The sequence below is a fragment of the Diceros bicornis genome, chromosome 35, assembly GCF_020826845.1.
Source record: "Diceros bicornis minor isolate mBicDic1 chromosome 35, mDicBic1.mat.cur, whole genome shotgun sequence".
Taxonomy (NCBI): domain Eukaryota; kingdom Metazoa; phylum Chordata; class Mammalia; order Perissodactyla; family Rhinocerotidae; genus Diceros; species Diceros bicornis.
In genome coordinates this window covers 18,056,100-18,076,422 of record NC_080774.1, presented here as the reverse complement: position 1 = coordinate 18,076,422, position 20,323 = coordinate 18,056,100, and the positions used below count along the sequence as shown (strand labels likewise).

Genomic DNA, 20,323 nt, shown 5'->3' with positions numbered 1-20,323 from the left:
TTCTGAGTAGCGATGAAATGTCCAGAGTAGGCAAATCCATAGAAAAAGAAAGCAAAATAGTGGTTGCCTAGGGCTTACATGGGGGGGCAGAGCTGAAGGGAAATGGGGAGTAACTGCTAATGGGTACAGGGTTTCCTTCTGGGGTGATAAAAATGGTCTAAGATTAGGTAAGTAGTGATGGTTACACAACTCTGTAAATATACTAAAAATCACTGACCCTCAAAAAAAGACAGCTTTAGCTGTCTTCAGAATACTGAATTGTATACTGTGAAAGTGCATTTTACGATATGTGTGAATTACATCTCCAAGCTATCTATCTAATCTATCTATCTATCTAATCTAATCTAATCTAATCTATCTGGACATCCTAGAGGTACAGAAGGGCCACCCTCATCTGAAGGGAACAAGAGGGGCTGGGCCTGGCTGGTGTAAGCGGAAGTTTTCCCAGAGAGCGCAGATGTCTTCCCTGGCTGCGCCTTACCTGGTGTAAGAGTATTTGTTGTTACTTCTGTTGTAGAGCAACTTCACGGCTGGCTGTGGGTTGTTTTAAAAGAGAGGAAGAGAGTTACTTGGAACGCAGAAGCAATGAACCACTGGCTCCCCACAGGGCTGGGGCCCTGCCACCAGGCTATGAGGCAGACAAGCGTAGCTTGCTGGCTGGCTGGGGCTGGAGACGGCATGACCCAATAGCCAGGGGAACACAAGATGAGCTGTGGGTTCCCATTCTTAACCCCTTCTCAGGCCTTGCTCAGGCAATTACACACGTTATTTCCAAACTTATTCAGAAGAAACTCCATCATTTCTGGTAGCAGAAGAAATGCCACAAGGGTCCCTCCGACGTACCTTATTTGAAGTCGCTATAAGTTTCTGTTCCTCCTTGGATGAGGTGATGACAGGAACTTTGCAGAAAGGCTCATAAGTATCTTTGTTCTGCTGGAACAAAACATGTTTCAGCCTAGGAGGCCTGCCAGCACTGGGTTATTTAAGCCGACCTGCTGGGCAAAGACGGGCTCTGGCAAGGGGAGATGGGGCAGCCACGGCTGGGAGGAGAGGAGGATTCTTACCACCAATGAATTAGGGGAGGACCAAGAGTCAAGTTCTCCAGGAAGTCTGCTCTCTGGCCAGGGCTGTTACACGCCAGGGTGCTCAGTAAACACTAACAATGATGCCACATTTCCACAGCTAGGAAGCCACTCAAAAATAAACTCTAAACATGGCAGATGAAACACGATTGAATCAAAAGCTCCTAAAACCCCACTACAACGACTGTAGAGGGATAAAAAAGGTATAAGTTCACAAGGAGGAAAAGAACGGGAGAAGTATTTGTCAGCAGACAAAAGACGTCAAAAATTTAAGGCTGGAAAGCAGATCACAGATGAGTGACAACCAAGGAGAAGGAGAAAGCTGAAACCTAAGTCAGGAGATGGGAAAGACTCCTGGACACTTCAGAGAACAGCTCTGAAGGCTGTGCACAGGGCAAGAGCACAGGATTGCTCGCCAGTGGGACCCCCAGATGGATCCGCTTCCCCAGCCTGGAAGAGGAAAGATTCACTTTCCTGGAGTGGTCTGTACAGGAGAGGACAGGGTTGAGTTGCTATTCTGAATACAAGGGGATTAAGTGAACAGTCTACACACTAAATGGTGAGCCCTCCCCTACCCCTGGCCCCTTTCCCTACTCAGATCCCAGAAGGTGGTAGTCAGGCTTATACCACAGGCAAGAGAGTGGACGATTTCTCCACAGGGAACCGACCTGTCTAAAAAAAGGCTTACAGAGTCTGACATCGGGGGTTCCCACTGAAAAAGTCAGCTGTATCATCACCACTAAGCCCACTGGACAACAAGGACCACTCATGCACAATCAGCTTTTCAGACTCTTAAATTTCAGTAGACAAAGGATCATCAGATTATACGTGGAAAGCCTCTCAAACATGAGACTGAAACCAAAATAGGGAGAAAAAGTAAGGCAAGGAGAGGGACGATGTAGGCAGCAAAAAGAAAACTTCCAATAGTAGTATCAGACAGACGAGGGGAGCAGATATTGCATCCTATGAAACAAGATCAGTGTGCTGTATAAAAAAGAGCACTCACAGAACAAGAAAAGGCTCTTGGAAATTAGAAATATGATAGCAGAAGAGTTGAACAGATAAAACTGAAAAAAACCTCTGAGAAAGTAGAACAGGGAGATAAAAGAGACAGAAACTAGGAAGACGTCAGTCTGGGGGTTTAACCTCAGACTAACAGAAACCACAGAAAGGGAACCCAGAGGGGATGTCTCCCTCCCAAGACAAAGACGAAACAGAGATTCTCTGATGCGTCTGAACATACCAACAGGAGACTGACTTTTCTGAGAATTCAGGGCTGAATTAGGGATATGTTCTTAGAAAACCAAGCAAACAAAACGACGAAGAAATCGCTAACTCTGGCAAACTGAAAAGTTACACAACAAAGAAAATAATCATCGTATAGTCTGTGGTTCAACTATTAACAATATTTAAACATCACAATGTAAACTCTGAATACTGATATAACCAACTGTGATAAAGTATATTGGGAGAACAAGAGAAGGAATATGTGTACGTAAGTTCAGTAGTGGTTGGGGATGGTGGTACTGCATGAGCTAAATTTTCATTTTCTATAGTAATGCCAGTAGATAATGTTGCAAACTGAAATGTCAATAAATAGCAACGTAAGAAATACGGAGGTAAACAGAACTGCTGAAAGAATTAAAAGAAGCTGCCTCAGGGGTGGGGGTGGGTGGGAGGCATATAGTGGCGTTTTTGATATCAACCTTGCAACACTATGTGACTTCTTAAATGATGTACATGCATTACTTTAATAAACACAAAAATGGAATAAAAACAATAAAGTAAAGGATACAACATTTAGTTAGATTTACAGTGAGTTCAGACTCTCCAGGTAGAGGTGGTGTGTGGAAATAATGGTTCCTCGAGGAGCTAGGCATTATGGGTACTGCTCCAGTAGAGGCCCAGACAGACATGTGGCTCGGGGAGGCACAACAGCCTCATGTACACAGATCCGATGCCTGTGATAACCTGAAGACACTCTTCTGATTTTTTGTCACGTCTGAACTTCGCTTGAAATAAGTGGCGGCTATGTCTAGAAGCATTTCGGTTTTGTAGGGATTTTACTATCACTAGACTTGACCCCAGTGGTCCTGCCCCAGGTCCAGCTGAGGAGTGAGGGGTGTCTGTCTGTAGAGATTGCACTGGGCTCTCAACAATGACTCGTGGGGTGAGAACAAGTCCCAAGATGGGTCCAGAAAACTGATCAAGTTTTATAGCCCATGGCTCAGTACTGAGGGCTGCAACGTACACGAGATGACCCAACACCATGGGGACTGAAATAAGCCAGAGAGTAGTCAGGTGGCCTAAGCATTACAGGGCAGCCTCTCAGGGGTCACTCTGACCAAAGTGGAGAAGCTCCAGGGTTAACTCATTAACTCTCCCAACACCTCAGTGAGGCAGGGACTGCTCCCCTTTGGCAGAGGGGGAAAATGAGGAAGGCAGGTGGGTCTGAGGCCTCCCCACCCTTACGGGAAGAAAGAGTGATGCCTACTTGTAGGGCTGCCTGGCACTCTTCCACCAGGCCCTGGACCAGGTAGTACTTGGCTTCTGCCAGCAGCTCCTCGATCTCCCGGCGGCTCTCGGGCAAGGGGACCGCCCCATCACGAAGGTAGTTGAGTATCGTACCAAAGTGCTTCCCACACCGGTCAATGAGGATCCAGCCTGCAGTGGAAGGAAGAGGACAGGAGGGGCTGCTTATATGGGCACTCCTCTCTTGGAAGGCACTGAGGGAACTGGGGTGTCTCTCGGCTCCCTCCACCTCCCAGGAGAGAGCAGGACTGCAGAGAAGGTTGCGGCCCACCTGCCTAGCTACCAGCAAAAAGCTGACTAGGCCCTGCCAGGGCAGCACTGCCACAGCTTCCAGGCCCTGCTGACTGGAGACAACCACACTCTAGACTCCTCTGGTCTTAAGCTCCTTTGGGCACCAGGGCCCCTGAGGCCTAAGAGCATGTTTCTAAAGTACCCTCAAAAATCCCTTAGACAAGTATATCCCAAGAGGGGCCTAGTGCACCATACGCGGATAAAATGGGTCCAAATGACCACACTCCAGCAATAGGGGAAAGGCTTCTGGGCTAAAAATATCTACTCCCTCTTTGTACAACGCTTTCTTCACACTCCCAAATAACAAAGCCATTTCTAAGGGAGCAGAAGGCTCACTCTCGCAGACCGCGACCTCTGGTTCCCAAGGGTGACCCCCAAACACTCACTAGCACCACCACAGAAGGCCCATCCATAACTCCCCAGCGAGCACTTACGGGCTAACGGCAGCAATCAGAGGTAAAATGGAGACAGGCCCTGCCCTCAAGAAGTTTGGTCTAACACAGGGAGATGGCCCTTACTTTTATTAAACATGGAAAAACGTCTCAACTGCTAACGAGAAGCAGGCCTAGGGAAAAATTTGGGCCAGGAAGGCACCTCTTCAGCTTCTCCAGTCCTCTCCAATCTCTGCCCCGGCCTGCTATTCCTCCACTAGAGATCTGACGGGTTTTCAAATTCCTCTACTGAAATGCAAATGTCCCTGGGAATAGTATTTGGAGGAAGAAGCTGGACCAGCGCCGGGAAGAGAAGACGGGATGCAAAAGGGACGTAGGAATGGAACAAAGACCAGGTATGTCTCCACAGAAAACGCGAAGCGCTGGAAAGAAGCCAGACAGCTAGCGAAGCCCCGGCCTCCCAGAGCAGCAGGGCAACCCAGGCAACAGGCTTCCCAGGTCCCGTCATACATTACAGGCGAGAGAGCAGCCACGCACACGGCAGTCAGGAGGTCTAAACAGGAACCAGCAATTCTATGCCCCACTTTCCCACTTCCTTTGCTCACAGATTGGGAGAAGGGGCCACACTTGCACTCCTACCACCATGGTGCCCTGCCCCGAATCCCCCTCAAACCTCCAGGCTCTGGGCTGGCGGCAGAGGCCAACAAAATCCAAGAGCAGCAAAGGCACCGTTTTCATGTCCAGAGTCACAAGCCTGCTCACCTCCCCCACCCCCATTGTCCCCCAAATCCAGCCCAGCCAAGCGCGCTCTCGTGGTTTTAGTGCACTAGCTGGTACTCTGCAACAAGCACCAGGGGAGTTGATAACAAGGCCAATGCCAAGCTCCCTCCTGCCTGCAACTAGCCCTCAGCCCATGGTTCCTGGGCCCTTGGGTAAAGGTCTGATCTTGCCCCTCCAGAACCTTCCTCTTGGCACTTCCACACCGCCATGGTTTCCTGAGTATAGTGGGAAGAATAATCCCCAATCGGGGCAAACGCACGGCCTAGAGTTGAACCCTGTTTGGAGGAAGGAAGAGGCCTTCCCAGGCGTGGTAAATCACACCACGCTGAGAGTAACTGCTGGACATTATCCCACTGCTGCTTTCTGCATTTGACACAACAAAGGATGGACTTAGTCTCTGTTATGCAGCTCAGACGCCCACAGGCGCCTTGAGCAAGCAGGATAAATGAGTGCAGGTGGGCCGGGGCTAACCCAGGCTGACCAGAGAGCAGTGCCCTGCTCCCTGGGGGTGGGGGTCTTCCTGCTCCAGGCAAGACGACTGGGCAGGAATGTGGGCCCCGGGCTGCTTGAGCCTCTGCTGTTCTAAGCACAGCCAGAAATGCAGATTTCTGCATTTTTTTCAAAAAATCTGTCATTAACCTACTGTAGGGCAATCAAAACACACCTGCAGGTGGCACCGGACCTGCAGACCACCAGCCTGCAGCCTCTAAGCCACCCTGGATCCAGTGCTTTTCTTCCAGCAAGCTGACAAGTACGGAAAGATCATATTACCTTCCCAACAGTTCTTTCGAGGGAGGCTCATACCCCTGTATTTTCCACAGATTAAAACAGAAGCTCACAGAGGTTCATGACATTCCCAAGTCGGGGAGGCAGGACTAGGCCACAAAAAACAAGTCAGAACCTCGTAGGAAAACTTCTTTCACCAGAATTGAAAAGACAAGTAGAACCTCTGTCTTTAAGAGAAATGGCAACCACTTCAACCCAGCTGCTCTGGAAAGAAAACGTCCTGGTTCTGCCTTTGATGCACAGATAACTCAGCTGCTCGGAAAGAGGGAGGGCCCTGAAATCAATTATCCAGTGAAGGTCCAGAGTTTCCGTAAATGAATAAGCGGCCCATGACACCAGGCTCCAGCTCAAGAATGCCGTCAGGAAATGCTTGTGGCGAAGGAATCATACTTTGGACAAATAAGGGCAAAGGAGCCGAGTGCACTCTCCGTGAGGTTTCAATTAGCATTTTGACTTTAAAATATTTCAGTTGCTTTCAAAGCAGGAATCGATCCCTTTGAAACACTCAGCTCAAATGCCTAGCAAGTAGAAAAGTGAACGGAAGTCAAGCAGCTCCTTGCTTGTGGGGAATCTTTCCGGCCGCCACGGAGCACATTTAGGAAGGCTGTCCAAGTCAGGGCAGCCTGGGGTCCACCAGCCCCTTCAGCAAGAGAACAGGCGGGGCGCAGACAGGGGGCTCTGGGACGGTCTCAGAGACACAGCGCAGTGGTTAAGAGCGCCGGTCCATGCTGGAAACCCAGCTCTGTGCCTACTCGCTGGATGACATCGATGTTTCACTTAACCCTTCTGTCCAGCAGTTTCGTCTTCTAAAAATGATGCCTCACAGGCTCAGCATAAAGGTCTGATGAGAGAATGTACAGGAAGCATATAGCACGATGCCGGGTCTACTGATAGCACTCAAATTAGGTCTCTGCTGATGAGCCCTTCACAGACCTCATCACCACTGCTGGAGAGCAAGCAGCAGCAGCAGTGTCCGGGGGTGGCCTGTTCCAGCCCCCGGGAGGGCGTCTGTACGGCTTTCAGGGTACTGGGAGGAGGCTTCTCTGGGAGTCAGGGGGACTGGGCCGCCAGGCTCACCTCTCAGCCCTGCCAGCACACCAGTACTTCCTCTCTCTTCTCCCTCCCTCCCCTCTTCCAGGGAGCTTTCATTGACCTCTCCTCACCACACTATTTTTGTGGTTCCCAAACTGGCCTGTTCCTAATTCACCTGAAGCACTTGTTACAAATTCAGATTCTAGGAAGCTCCCTCCCTCCTGAATCAGAATCTCCAGGGCAGGGTTTCTCAGCCCCAGCACTACTGACATTTGGACCAGATGACTGTTATGGAGGGACCATCCTGTGCATCTCAGGGTATGCAGCAGCATCCCTGGCCTCTACCCAGCAGATGCCAGTAGCACTCCCCCCCAAACTGTGACACCCAGAACTGTCTCTGTACATTCCCAAATGTCCCCTGTGGGTCAAAAATCATCCCTGGTTGAGCACCACAGAGACAGATCAAAGAGCTAAATGTTAAAAACAATGTACTAACTTTGAGGTATCAAAAGACACCATTGAAAAGGCTAAGACAATTCAGATTGGGAGAAAATATTCATAACATAAAACCAGAGATAGGATCCAGAATATACACTTCTACACAAAGCAATAAGAAAAAAGGAAGAAAATGGGAAAATGTGTAAACAAGATGCTATCGGGCAGCTAAACAATGAAACACAAACGACAAATAAACATAAAAAGATGCTCAACACACTAGAAATTAGGAAATGTTTAATAAAACAACAGAGGACCATATGCTAACCATCAGATTGGCAATAATTAAAAGGCTTGGCAGTGCCCAGTGTTGGCAAAAATTCAGACTGCTATGGGGAATGTAAAGTGACACAACACCTAATCAAGCCCAGGATGCTATCCCCAATTCCCCTCCTGGAAATAAACTCTAGGACAGAGCTCCCAAAGGTTGGTAAGCTCTTAATGCTGCCGTCCCTGAGGTGGCTGGCTGGGGTTTCGGAAGCCCAGAGCCTCTTCACTTACTAAAGTAAAAATAGGATTTTCTGGGTGTGCCATGATGTGGCAAAGGTTGGGAAGCACTGCACTGGAGAAACTCACATGCACAGGGAGAGTGTTCAAGAATGAAGATATTCCTAACAGTGAACACTGGAAACTATCTAAATAACCATCAACAGACTATGGATCCATAAAATGCAGTGTATTCCTAGAATGGAACACTCTACCACAGGGAAACGTCTCAACTACAGCTGTCTATTCACAGATTGCTCTCAGCAGTATAATGCTAACTAAAGCAAAAGCAAAAAGGCTACAGACAATACAGCACCATTTACAAACTGAAACACACCAACGAGACACTGTCAAGGCACATAAACAGTTGTAGTAAAAGTAATTCATGGAAGGATCCACAACAGTGCTTCTCAACCCTGGCTGCACCTTAGAATCCCTGGAGAGCTCTTCATGGGCCTCATGCCCCACCACACCCTGCCCAGTCACATTTGGCTCTCTGGGGGGACCCAGCCAGTAGGATTTAGCTCCAAGGGTGACTCATTGTGCAGTCAAGGTTGAAATCTACCTGGTGACCCCAAAGTCGGCCTAGTAGTTACATCTAGAAGGGAGACAGGCAAACAGAGAAGGAAAAGAGAGGCCCCATCAGTCCAGGGAATGTTTTATTCCTTGTCTGAGTGGGAACACAGGAGAATTTGTTATATTACTCACAATTTAAAAGCTCTCGGCGTATTTCCAAATTTACAAAAGGCAGGAGGCCTGAGATCTCAGGGAAACAGGTCAGCAGAGTTCCCACCTACTATACTGACTTCCCCACGAGTTTTCTAGGGAACATGTGCTGGTAATAAGATTAATTACTCTTCTTTAATCTCGTTTATATACTCCCTCATTCCAAAAACATTAGCAAGAGACTAGAAATCATTTGAGGGGGGAAAGTACTATAGCAAGCAAGAGGGATGAAGCAGGCAACTACAGGTGAGTGCTGGATGGAACTCTTATTACAAAAGGTGCCACACAAATCCACGGCCAATGGCGACACTGACAAGGGCTCAGCTAAAAAGCCTAGCACTGCAAGAACTAAACCTTTCTGGGGAGGAGTCTGGGAAGGGCCTGCTCACTGCCACAGGGTCCTCTCTTCTCAGAAAAGCCACCCCTGAGGGGTAATGTGGGACTGCAGCACATTCATCCCTCAAGGCCAAGGCGGGCCACCTCTCCCCAACAGGCTGCTAAGACCTGCCTCTCCACTGCCCCTCCCAGCCTCTGCCCTCCACCTCCACACCCTGCCCCAGGCAGGACTACAGCAATGAAGAGCCGTCCCATTTCCTGAGTCTCCCAATGCGTCAGGGACTCCATCAAGTGCTTTCAAATGTCCTCAGTTAATCCCCATAACGACCCTGAAAAGCATCAGTCACAACTTGGAAGCAAGGAAACAGGCTCAGAGAGAAAGTCACTCGCCTGATGTCACAGCTAACACAGCTCCATAAATGTTAGCTGTGACTGCTACCACGTGACAGAGCAGGACGAAAACTCAGGGCCGTCTCACCCTGACACCCATGTTCTCCTCTGCTTAGGAATTACAAGCACATGGTATGAAACTCAGACAGACAGAAGGGCAGGAAGCACAAGAGAGTCTGCCACCCACCCTGGACCCAGGTCCCCTTCCCAGAAGCAACCAGTTTCTCAGGCATCCTGCAGAGATTTCTAGCAACACAATACATCCACCGTTCTGCACTCGCAGAGCCCTTCTTTAAGCAGCACGCCGTACTGCTGGACTGGCATTTTGGCCTGTTTGTGGCAAGCTTCACTGCAGCTGACAGGCTTCCTGCCTAAGAGCCAGGGTGAAGCTGTGAGATGCAGGAAGGGTGTATTTGAGGCAACATTAGGCCATGGATCAGCCTGTGCAGTGTCCTCATCGGGGGCCAACAGGACTGCTCTGCCTGGCACAGTGCTGGCTGGGAGACCAGACACCCAGCCTGACATCCCAGGCCTTCCAGGGCCCCAAAAGGCCTTCAGCACTAAACCAGAGGTTGGCCCATAAGGCCGCCACACTCAGGCGACCTGGCCTGGCGGGTGGGCCCACATCAAACCTCAGACAGCAGATGGTAAGAACCACTAAGTCCTGAGTTCAGTAGCTTCACCTTTTCTAGCCTTGCAGCTTTCGAAAAAGCATTTCACCTCTGAGATGTGCATTTCTCACTCACCAAACGGTAACCACAGCACCCATCCCTCAGAAGGTTAAGGTGAGGTTTAAATGAAATAACACCATAAAATGCCATATTGTGAGCTTTTCATAACGCCACGGAGGGGCTGGAGCTCTCAAGAAAGGAAAACAGCCGAGGTCTGGAGTGTCAAAGACAGCACTGCCTCCCGGGGACGCTGGGCTTTCCAGGGAACACCAGGGAAAAGACATCCTCAGCAGCTGCGGAGAAGCCTGAGCAGGCCCACTGGGGGATGTGGAGCCCGAGGACGCTGTCTCTTTTGTGACATGGCATTAGGCCACCAAGGCGAGGCTTTCAAGGAGACGAGGCTTCCACTTTGCTTCCGAAGCGACTCAGCGGCTTTTCCTGAGCCCCACCAGAGACTGGGTAGGGCAGAAGAAAAGCCACAACAATCCCGGGTTCTCAGATAAGGTCTGTTTCCTTCCGCAGCTGGGGTGCTATTGTCTTGATTTCCATAAATACTCCCAGGCAGTGCTGGGTGCAGCACAGCAAAGGGGATCCTCCCACTCATAAAGAAGCTCGGTGTTCTCCGGGTGAGACACAGAAGGCAGCTCTGGGGCTTCCGTCTCATAAACCTGCTGCTGGGCCAGAAATCCGAGTTCATGGGAAGCCCAGGGAAGGGGACCTGCAAGTCCCGCAGCCTGGCCTTCTCCAGGACACAGAAGGCAACACCCCAACTAGTGGAGAGCCCAACCTTCAGCCCTCTGAGGATCGGAGAACGCACGGTGCACGCCAGGCTTAGGACCCCCAATCCCACCTACTATGTCAAAACTCACCCACCCTCCCTGGAACACTGTCCTTGGAAAGGCAGGGGCATCAGCACAGAGGCCAGACTCGGGAACAGGTAGGGTAAGGTCAAGCCAGGCTGTGATCTGGCTGGGTCCTAAGTAATCTCGGGTCAAGGAATGAAGGAGGGTGCCATCTTTAAACTTCACGTGACCTGCCCCATAAACCCAGCCAGGTAAGGATGGTCCCCTTGCCAGGCACTCTTTGATTATTCCAAGTAGGTAGGAAGTAGTTAAGGTAAGACCATTTCATTTTATTTTTGTTTTGTTTTGTTTTTTGCTTTTGTGAGGAAGATCAGCCCTGAGCTAACATCCATGCTAATCCTCCTCTTTTTGCCGAGGAAGACTGGCTCTGAGCTAACATCTATTGCCAATCCTCCTCCTTTTTTTTCCCCAAAGCCCCAGTAGATAGTTGTATGTCATAGTTGCACATCCCTCTAGTTGCTGTATGTGGGACGTGGCCTCAGCATGGCCGGAGAAGCGGTGGTCGGTGCATGCCTGGGATCCAAACCCGGGCCGCCACCAGCGGAGCGCGCACACTTAACCACTAAGCCACGGGGCTGGCCCGCATTTCATTTTATTTTATTTATTTTTTTGTGAGGAAGATTGTCCCTGGGCTAACATCTGTTGCCAATCCTCCTCTTTTTGCTAAGGAAGATTGGCCCTAGGCTAACATCCGTGCCCATCTTCCTCTACTTTATATGTGATGCCGCCACAGCGTGGCTTGACAAGCAGTGCATCAGTCCTCACCCGGGATCCGAACCTGCGAACCGTGGGCCGCTGAAGCAGAGTGCGAACTTAACCGCTATGCCACTGGGCTGGCCCTGGTAAGACCATTTTAAATGGTTCTTTGCCTTTTACTAACATGACTTTTTCCAAGAGAAAAAAAAAAAACACGCACTGAATATACATATATTGACTACTTACTATGTGCCAAGAGCCCCACGAGGTGGGTATCATTGGGCTCCTTCACCAGATGGCTGAACAGGTTAAACAACTTGATTAGGATCAGCAGACTAAATGGGCAGCTGTGACTCAAACTCAGGCCTGTGAGTCTCTGTCAAGACCTCACCCTAGAAGGACAAGGGTCCAAAGAAAACGCTCATGTTGCTCTCACACTTGAGTCTCACTCTGAAGTCACAGCATCATCGCTTAGAAAACTGGAAGGAAATCAACGAGGAGCTAGTCCAGCCTTCATTTTAGGAAGCTGAGGCCTGGAGTGGGGAAGGGACTTTCTCCAAGTCACACAGCAAACCAACAACCAAGTCAAGACTATGAGTCCCTGTCTGGCTGACTCCTACCCATCTTCAGGTCTCAGTTTATTTTATTTGATTTTTTTTTTAAATTTTTATTTATTTTTATTTTTTCCCCAAAGCCCCAGTAGATAGCTGTACGTCATAGCTGCACATCCTTCTAGTTGCTGTATGTGGGACGTGGCCTCAGCATGGCCAGAGAAGCGGTGTGTTGTGCGTGCCCGGGATCCGAACCCGGGCCGCCAGCAGCGGAGCGCGCGGACTTGACCGCCAAGCCACAGGGCCGGCCCCAAGGTCTCAGTTTAAATGTCACTTCCTCAGGGAAGCCCTCCTTGACCACACCCCCCAGATTAGACCCAGTCTCTCAAGGCTCCCTGCACACGGCGATAACACTGAGCACAAGAGGAAACCCATCCCTGCATGTACAATTGCCCATTTAATGTTGGTCTTCTGAACTAGATCGAAGCCCTCAACCACAAGCACGTCCCCAGTGTCTGGAGGGCGGGCTTACCTTCACTGTCGGTGAGCACTTCCATGCGCCCGCTGAACATGGCCTTCAGCATCGTGTCCTGCTTGGTCAGCGTCTGCATGGTGGTGTAGTAGAGGGCTCCGCCCACGTTCAGCTTCACGTACTTGGAGCTGGGGCTTGTGCCCTTGAAGGAAGTGGTGCGGGTAGCAGCTGCTGGCACCGCTGAGCTCACCACACTTTCTCCTGACATCTCTTCCTGCCAGGGGAGAAGACACAGGGCACCAGGCCTGAAACACCTTTTAGCCAGTTGCCTGAATCTGGCCTCCAGATGTGTTCTGCTTTAGTCGAAGTATATACTGCATTTAAAAGTCTGCTCCCAACAGCGACAACTCAGGAGAATTCACAGAAAAATCTGGACTTCTGGCTTCTCTTAGAATCAGAGGCCAACTGGGCCAGCAGGGCAACAACTTGTGGGAGCTGGGGTATTGGCTGCCGCAAACTCTGTCCAGACAGCCTCATACACTGACCTCACCTGCTGACCCTGTAGGCACAAGTGTGCCACTAATTCTTGTGTTACAAGGACTTCCTTTGTGCCTGCTACTCATTTACATGAACACCCTGCCTGCATTCTAAAGCAGCCTAAGACACTGCCCAGGTCTCTGTTTCTTATTGTCATGCACCGCTGAACAACTAAAAAAGTGCCACCTTTCAGGTGAATTACAGGTGAAATAAGCTTTTATGAAGTTGAGTGGGATCCCAATTACCATTCCCAATAATTCCTATAAGGAAAAAATGTTTCTGAGGACTAAACAGACATCAGAACTCTTGGAAGCAAGTTATTGCAAAATTAGAGACTTCCTGTACCAGCATCGCCCCAAACAGCAAGAGCCGATGACGTCTTCCTAACAGCACTGCCAGCTCTCGGGTAGATCTCAAAGAAACAGACGTGTCTGATTTAAGCAGGGGTAGCAAAGGAGACAAGCACCTGGCACACGTGTATTCAAAGAAAACATTTCTTGAATAGGTAAAATGCTAGAGCTGGAGAAGATGTCCAAGAGTGGGCTGACTCTTTACTGAATCTGGGCACAGCAGTGAGAAAGCAGCCCCTGACAGCAGGGACCTGGCCTGGCACTCACATCTGGGTCCATCTGGGCCTTGGTGTTCCCACTGAACGCGAACAATTTCACAGCACATCACCGCCAGACAAGCCTACTCAGGGGCTGACTGATCAAGACACAAACAAGACCGCTCCATAATTATGTCTGAACACAGATGAAAACAAGAACATCGTCCAAAACATAAAAATGAGCAAATATGCCTGTATCCTGGCTACTATGAGTCACTGTTGCTTCTTTACCAATTACAGCTTTAGCCCCATTCCATTCTTCCCGCCTTCAAAATTGGGATTACTGAGACCCAATCACAGCATCAGCCCTGCTTCCTGACAGCCTCCAACGCAGAGTGAAGCCCCTCTTCCCTGAATCCTCCCCAAAATCACCCAATGCAAGCCCAAATCCTCTGAGATGCCCCATATCCACCGGTAATAGCAGAGGCAACAGCCAACCCTCTTGATCTCCATCCTCCCAAAAGAGTGGCCTGGAGATCACCCACTGGGGCACTGGTGTCCCAGCCCTGCAGAGTGACACAGAGGACGAACGGCCTCCTAGAAAGAAAAGTGTTTTCTCAAGAAACTGTTCCTGCGTCATCAAGTGAAAACGTCAGAAGGAGGTAACTTTTCAAAAGCTCAGGATTAGCTCACCTGGAGTCTCTGTGGCCTGACACCAAACATACAAGAAAGAGGCCAAGAGAAGCAGCAGCGACCCCGCTCTTCCAGCTTTCCTGTGAAATCAGTCCCCAGAGACCCGACACTAACAGTTATCACTAACCATTTCCCCCAGAAAAACTCTGTCCATACGATGACAGAAGCAGCTTATGCGAATGAGGAGTTTCTAAAAACTCTGAAGACCTGGAGAGGAAACAAAGGGCTTATAGTTGGGGGTTTTTTTTTGGGGGGGGTGGTGGTTAGTTAAGGAAATTTGCCCCAAAATGGAAATACTTTTTAAAGTACCCTTTGAGATCTAAATTTACACAAAAATAAATGTTTTTGGGAAATGGCGGAACATTTTTTAAGGCACCTACTGTAAGAGAAAAAAGTCATCAAGTATATATTTTGTTCTTTTTTTGCTTTCCAATACCTTTTTAAAGATAATTTGCATACAATAAAGTGTATTTTAAGTGTAGCGTTGGATGAGTTTTGGTCAATATATGCATCTGTGTAGCCCCCACTCCAATGAAGACAGAGAACATTTCCATGGCCCCAGAAAGCCCCTCCAGGCCCCTTTCCCACTCCTCCCACCTGGAAGATACCCTTGTTTTAATTTCTACCACCACGTACGACCATTTAAAAATCCAAACAATGCTGGAAGACAGCTATTGTTCTTTCCACTTTGTGGATTCAGATACCATGACCCACAGAAGTTCAGTCACTTCCCAAAGTGAGTTGGGACAGAGCAAGTGAAGGATGTGGGCAAGTCCTGGCTGGCCTGGAGCCCATGATTTTATCACCAGGAGCCCATGATTTTATCAATGGTCATGCTTGGTATATATAGAGCTATGACATAAAAACTGAGACAGGAGGGACCCACTCTCCTTCTTTAGAAAGTTCAAAAAAGCTCTGAAAAAAGATGGGAAGCAATGTGTGGCTAAGGGCTTGAGTTTAGAAGTCAGAAAGCCCCCAGCCCTGCCATTTACCAGCTGTGGGAGTCCGGACAAGTCGTGTGAGTCTAGTCCCGTCTATCAAATGGGGAGGACAGCCGCACCTTCCTCCCAGGGCTGCTGTGAGGGACACCACAGAGAGCACTCAGCACAGCGCCTGGCGCAGAGCAAACACTCAAACACGAAGCACTCAAACCTATGATTATTTGAGAATGCTCTCCAAGTCTCAAATTATCTTCTCTTCGGAGATCATTTCCAGCTCTACTGACATCCAACAGAATTACTACGAGATAAAGGCAGAAACCATCCTGATCTAACTTGAGACTCCAGAACAAAGAAAGCTTTGAACCTCTCAGGAGCCCACTCTTTCAAAGGTCAGTCTCCTCAAGACTAGAAGAGGCCCTTGGAAAAAGCGTTCTGGCTGTGTTCACGTCCCTGAGCCCGAGTTACAGCGAGCTGAGGACACAAAGCAGTAGACAAGAAGCCTCTCACAGCAAACCTCTCTACGGAGGACTCCCCAGCCATCACCACTGGGATCCTGCTTTTTAACTTGTTTCAAAGGTTTGATTTCATTATTAATGAGGTTGGGGAGGTGGGGCAGGAGAGAGGAAAACTGGTTACAACAAACAGAGAGGTAATTAATACCAGAGGTATTGGTTACTGTTTCTATTCAATCAGAAAAGAAGTCTATTCCAGTTAGATGGATAACTCAAGCCTTCTCTCTTTTCCATCTCCCCTAAGTATACAGTGGCCCTCCACTTGGTGGCACATCAGAATCCCCTGGGGAGCTTAAGAAAATACTGATGCCTGGGTCCTACCCATGGAAATCCTCAAGTAACTGGTCTGGGAGAGTCACATGGGCAACAGAACTTTTAAAACTCCCCCAGGTAATTCCAATATGCAGCCAAAATTGCAACCCACTGTTCTAGAAAGTTCTGCATGCCTTAATTAGGCTACAATTAACTGCATGATCTTGAAGAAGCTGCCCAACCTCTTGCTCTATTGGCCCAGTGAATTCCTGACTATGCATAAAAACAAACCAGAGCATCATAAACAAAAGCAAGCCCCTACTTCACAGCTTCAGAGCCACAGACAGGAAGCAACTGTACACATGCTTGAAAAAATAAGTCAGCTGGAGGGGAACTGTTGACTTGAAAGGAGACCCAGGCAAGTACAACAGGAAAAAAGGCACCAAACCCCTCTCCCGTAGATGTTTTCTATACAAATCGCTGTAGACCTGTCTCCTGTGTGTGTGTGTGTGTGTGTGTGTGTGTGTGTGTGTGTGTGTGTTGGGGGAAGTGTGTGTGTGGAAGGTTTGATGGAGAGCTCGGCAAAGCTGGACTGCAGTCCCAGGTCCACCCCTTCCTGTGTGATGCTCACACAAGTGGTTTAACCCAGTCTCAGTTTCTTAACTTGCAAAATGAAGTCAAAGCCATAATCTTCCTAATAACCCTCGGGGAACGAATGTTAAAGTACTTGGCACCTGGTCCTTAGTGTAGTTTCCCTTCTGCCCCTCAAGCTTTCCTTAAGAACAGAGGTTCCCAGCCCTGGCTGTACTAGAACCACCTGGGCGTGCTTAAAAAGTACTGATGCCTGCGCCGGCCCCGTGGCCTAGTGGTTCAGTTCAGTTCCGCACACTCCACTTTGACAGCAGGGGTTCAGTTCCCGGGCGTGAACCTACACCACTCCTCAGTGACCATGCTGTGGCGGCGACCCACAGACAAAACACAGGAGGACTGGCACAGATGTCAGCTCAGGGCAAATCTTCCTCAGCCAAAAAAAAAAAAAAATAGTAGTACTGATGCCTGGACTTTACCCCAGAACAAGTAATCAAATTGGGGAGGGGAGGGGCGTGGCAGCTCAGCAACTAGTTTAAAAAGCTCTTCAGGTGATATTAATGCGTGGCCAGAGCAGAGAGCCACAAAGCTAAGGTGTTTGTTTAACCAGCTAGATCTAAGAGTCACTGCCTTGAGCTAATTGTAAAACTTGCCCAAACTGAGGGCATTTCTACAACTCAGAAAAGTCTGCTGTCACCCCGCCACATAACTATCATTATTTTGCATCCAAGACTTACTTAAAGGACAGCTACTGCCATTTCCAAGTGTTCTGCTGAACTCCCTTCCCTTCCTGTGTTTAGCACACTAACTATAGGCCTATTTCTCTCAATGGTCTAGCGAGGAAAAGGTTATCATCAATCCCACTTTTTAGGGGAGAAAATTAAGAATTAGAACTATTAGGGTCCTCTGACTCCCACTCTCAGGCCGCTTTCATTACACAGCCCAAATCAAGAAATCATTCCTCTAATCCCCTGCAGGGCTTGGTAAAACAGATTGCTGGGCCCCACCCCCAGACTGATTCAGTGGTCTGTGGCAGGGCTTGAAAAGTTGGCCCCTTCTAACAAGTTCCCAGGTGATGCTGCTGGTTTGGGGACCCCAGTTTGAGAACCACTGGTGTGTGCCTTTTTCTCCTCAGGTGATCCTTCTTTTGCACAAAATGGAGCAGACCAAAGTCAGATACAGGTTGATCAATTATTTTTAGCAGTGTCCTTGGGACTGATCTTCCCTAAAGACTGCACTTTCTAGGGAAGAGACGGGGCAAACAAGTAAAAAGAGGGTCTGGACTGAATTTTGGTCATTCCCACCCAGAGACAAAGAGCTATTCAAGGAACAGACCCTTGAAGGAGTCCAAGCACACAGAAACCTTCCTTCCCACAGCTGGGAGACACCCTGTGAAACATCCCCAGCTCCTTAGGTGTGGCCACCTTGGGCCTCAACGGAAGTGACTAGATAGGTACCCAGGCGCCAGTTAAGGGGCTGGACTCCGTGGTGAAGACACCCTGACCTCCAGCCCCTGGCACGCCCCGCGGAGTTCCAAGCACCGAACGCACACCCTCTCCCCGGCTCGCTGTTTCTTTCCTCCACTCGCCCAGGTGTTCAGACGCACCTGGAAGCCCCTTCCCCACTTCCCCGAAACCCAGAGACTCCAGCCGTAACTCCCCCCAAACACCAAACGCTCCGCCCCAAGGAATCCCACTTCTCCCTCTCATAACCTACCCATTCTCCTTCACAACCTCCACTAAATCCTCATCCCCCCGCCCCCCAGTCCTCATTTTCCACCTCAAATGTTCGTCTTCAATGAATCTCTTTGTTCTCTTCAGAATCACCAATTTCCATTTCCAACAACCTCTCAAGGTTGGAACCTCTCAGAGACCGCCCTCCTTACTCACCCACATACGTATCTACTCCCCAGGCTCCAATGCCCTTTCCCGCATCCCCCACAGTCAGGGATCCTCCCAATTCTGCACCCAAAGCCCTTCCCCCACCCCGGCCTCGCCCCCAACCAATCCCCCCACCGCCTCTCCCCTACGGCGACAGCTCCTCCTCACGCCCCCTCCTCTCGGTCCCTGCCCCCTCTCCTCTGCCTCTGCCCCGCTCTCTCGGCCGCCCAGAGCGCCCAGTCGGGGCCACCGCCCTCCTTACCATGAAAAGTCGGAGGACGCCGGAGTCTCCAAGCCCGGACTGAGAGAGGCAGGAAACACCCAGCTCGCGTGAGCCGGGGGCGGAGGCGGGGCCGGGGCGGGCACTTCCGCTGTCCGCAGAGGGCGCCCCGCTTCCGCCCCGCAGAGGGCACCTTCCTAAAGGGTCCGTGGTGCGCCTCGACGTCGGCCGCTTTGCTTCCAACCTCAGCTGCCGGGACGGGTTGTAACTCCTCTTGGCTGGGTCAGGGGTTTATCCTGCTCCTCAGTGCTCCGCCTTTTCAGCTTCCAGACAGGAGGACAGGTGCGGGGACGTTTTCCTTCCCCGGGCGAAGAAACTCTGCGGAACTGTCGTTTCCCGGAACTGGATGGTTGCTTCCCGGCGGAGCTCTCAGAGCTAACACCCCGGGGCAAGATGGCGGTCGAGTTTCGGCCGCTGCCCCGGGTCTGGCGGAGCTCCGGGGTATTGGGCTGAGGCGGCGGTAGCTGTGGCGCCCACCCCGTGCGCGGGGGCCTGGAGCGGATAAAGGTCTACGGCCTGCGGGTAGCGAGTGGGAACAGGGTCGTGGCTTCTCCAGGTGGTGGGGCCGGGGACTTTGCGGGAGGTGGCCCTGGGGCCCGTCCCTGATTCTCCTGGTCGGAGGGGCAGGTACTGGGGGCTGGCTTTCGGGCTTCAAGGGGTCTCTCCGTGGCCTTTTCCACCACTTCTCATGTCTGGGGCGATAGGCCTTTGTAAACGGACTAATGCTGGGTGAAAAAGATGTGTTATTGTGGTTGTCGGAGGAAAGACGCTGGCCTCAGGAGTTCAAATCCTATTCACTCACTGTGTGGTATGCGGTGGCTCCCCTCACCTCTCTGAGCCTCAGTTTCCTCCTCTGTAAAATGGAGTAATTAGCTCATTTCACAGAGGGTGTTGTGTAATACAAGTTTTGGTACCGTGCTTGACGCTCAGTTCTCAATAAAGGCAGCTGGTGTTAATGGTATCAATAAAGAAAAACTTGGTCATAATTTGACTCTGACCTAGCCCCACCGGCAGCCTTGCGTTCTCAGCTTTTCTTTGCCGTTCTGTAGGTGGGGGAGTCCCTGGATCTTGTCTGTTTCACTTAAAATAAATAATTGTTCTGGAGTTAGGCATGGGTTCAAATTCAGGAGTCTAGTGACCTCTGACAAGTCATGTCCCCTCTCTACATTTCATTTTCTCTGTGTGAAGCTGGGATTGATAACGCATCCATTATAGTAGCCTTCCATGAATGATAGCTATTATTGTTAATAATCTAAGTTTTTATGCCTATTCTTAAAATATTAGACTATTGAGGCCTGATAGTATTGTTGGTTAAATATCTGTAAAGTGTCTGATACATGATCTGCCCTTAAGGAATGGTGGTGGTCGTTAAACCTGGCTGCCCAGCTATTCCCCCCATACGGGGAGAATCCTTTTGGGCTCAGTCAGCAGTTGGTATTTATGGTGCTTCGTCTTTGGACAATATTCTGGACTGTCGTGTTTTTCCATAGTTCTCCATGAAGTTGGCCTCAT

General features: G+C 49.8%; 2 protein-coding genes across 8 annotated transcripts in view; one reads left to right on the top strand and one right to left on the bottom strand.

The window, feature by feature from the left end:
* KCTD10 (potassium channel tetramerization domain containing 10) overlaps positions 1 to 18,973 on the bottom strand; it is a 30,339-nt gene extending 11,366 nt beyond the window's left edge. The window contains exons 1-5 of one of the 3 annotated variants that reach the window (XM_058531631.1): positions 18,794 to 18,973; positions 12,642 to 12,855; positions 3,577 to 3,746; positions 844 to 930; positions 482 to 534 (exon numbers count right to left, since the gene is read on the bottom strand). In XM_058531631.1, coding sequence (XP_058387614.1) covers positions 482 to 534; positions 844 to 930; positions 3,577 to 3,746; positions 12,642 to 12,855; positions 18,794 to 18,796 — 527 coding nt within the window. In that variant the 5' untranslated portion in view covers positions 18,797 to 18,973. Of the gene's footprint in view, positions 1 to 481; positions 535 to 843; positions 931 to 3,576; positions 3,747 to 12,641; positions 12,856 to 13,735; positions 13,823 to 14,358; positions 14,579 to 18,793 lie in introns of those variants that run through there. The other 2 variants (XM_058531629.1, XM_058531630.1) reach the window with 2 other exon arrangements.
* Positions 18,974 to 19,197: 224 nt separating this feature from the next.
* Positions 19,198 to 20,323, top strand: part of UBE3B (ubiquitin protein ligase E3B) — a 53,287-nt gene continuing 52,161 nt past the window's right edge. For 2 of the 5 annotated variants that reach the window (XM_058531621.1, XM_058531620.1), the window contains exon 1: positions 19,199 to 19,318. The gene's annotated coding sequence lies outside the window, so the exon portion shown is untranslated. Of the gene's footprint in view, positions 19,334 to 20,323 lie in introns of all 5 variants that reach the window. The other 3 variants (XM_058531619.1, XM_058531618.1, XM_058531622.1) reach the window with 2 other exon arrangements.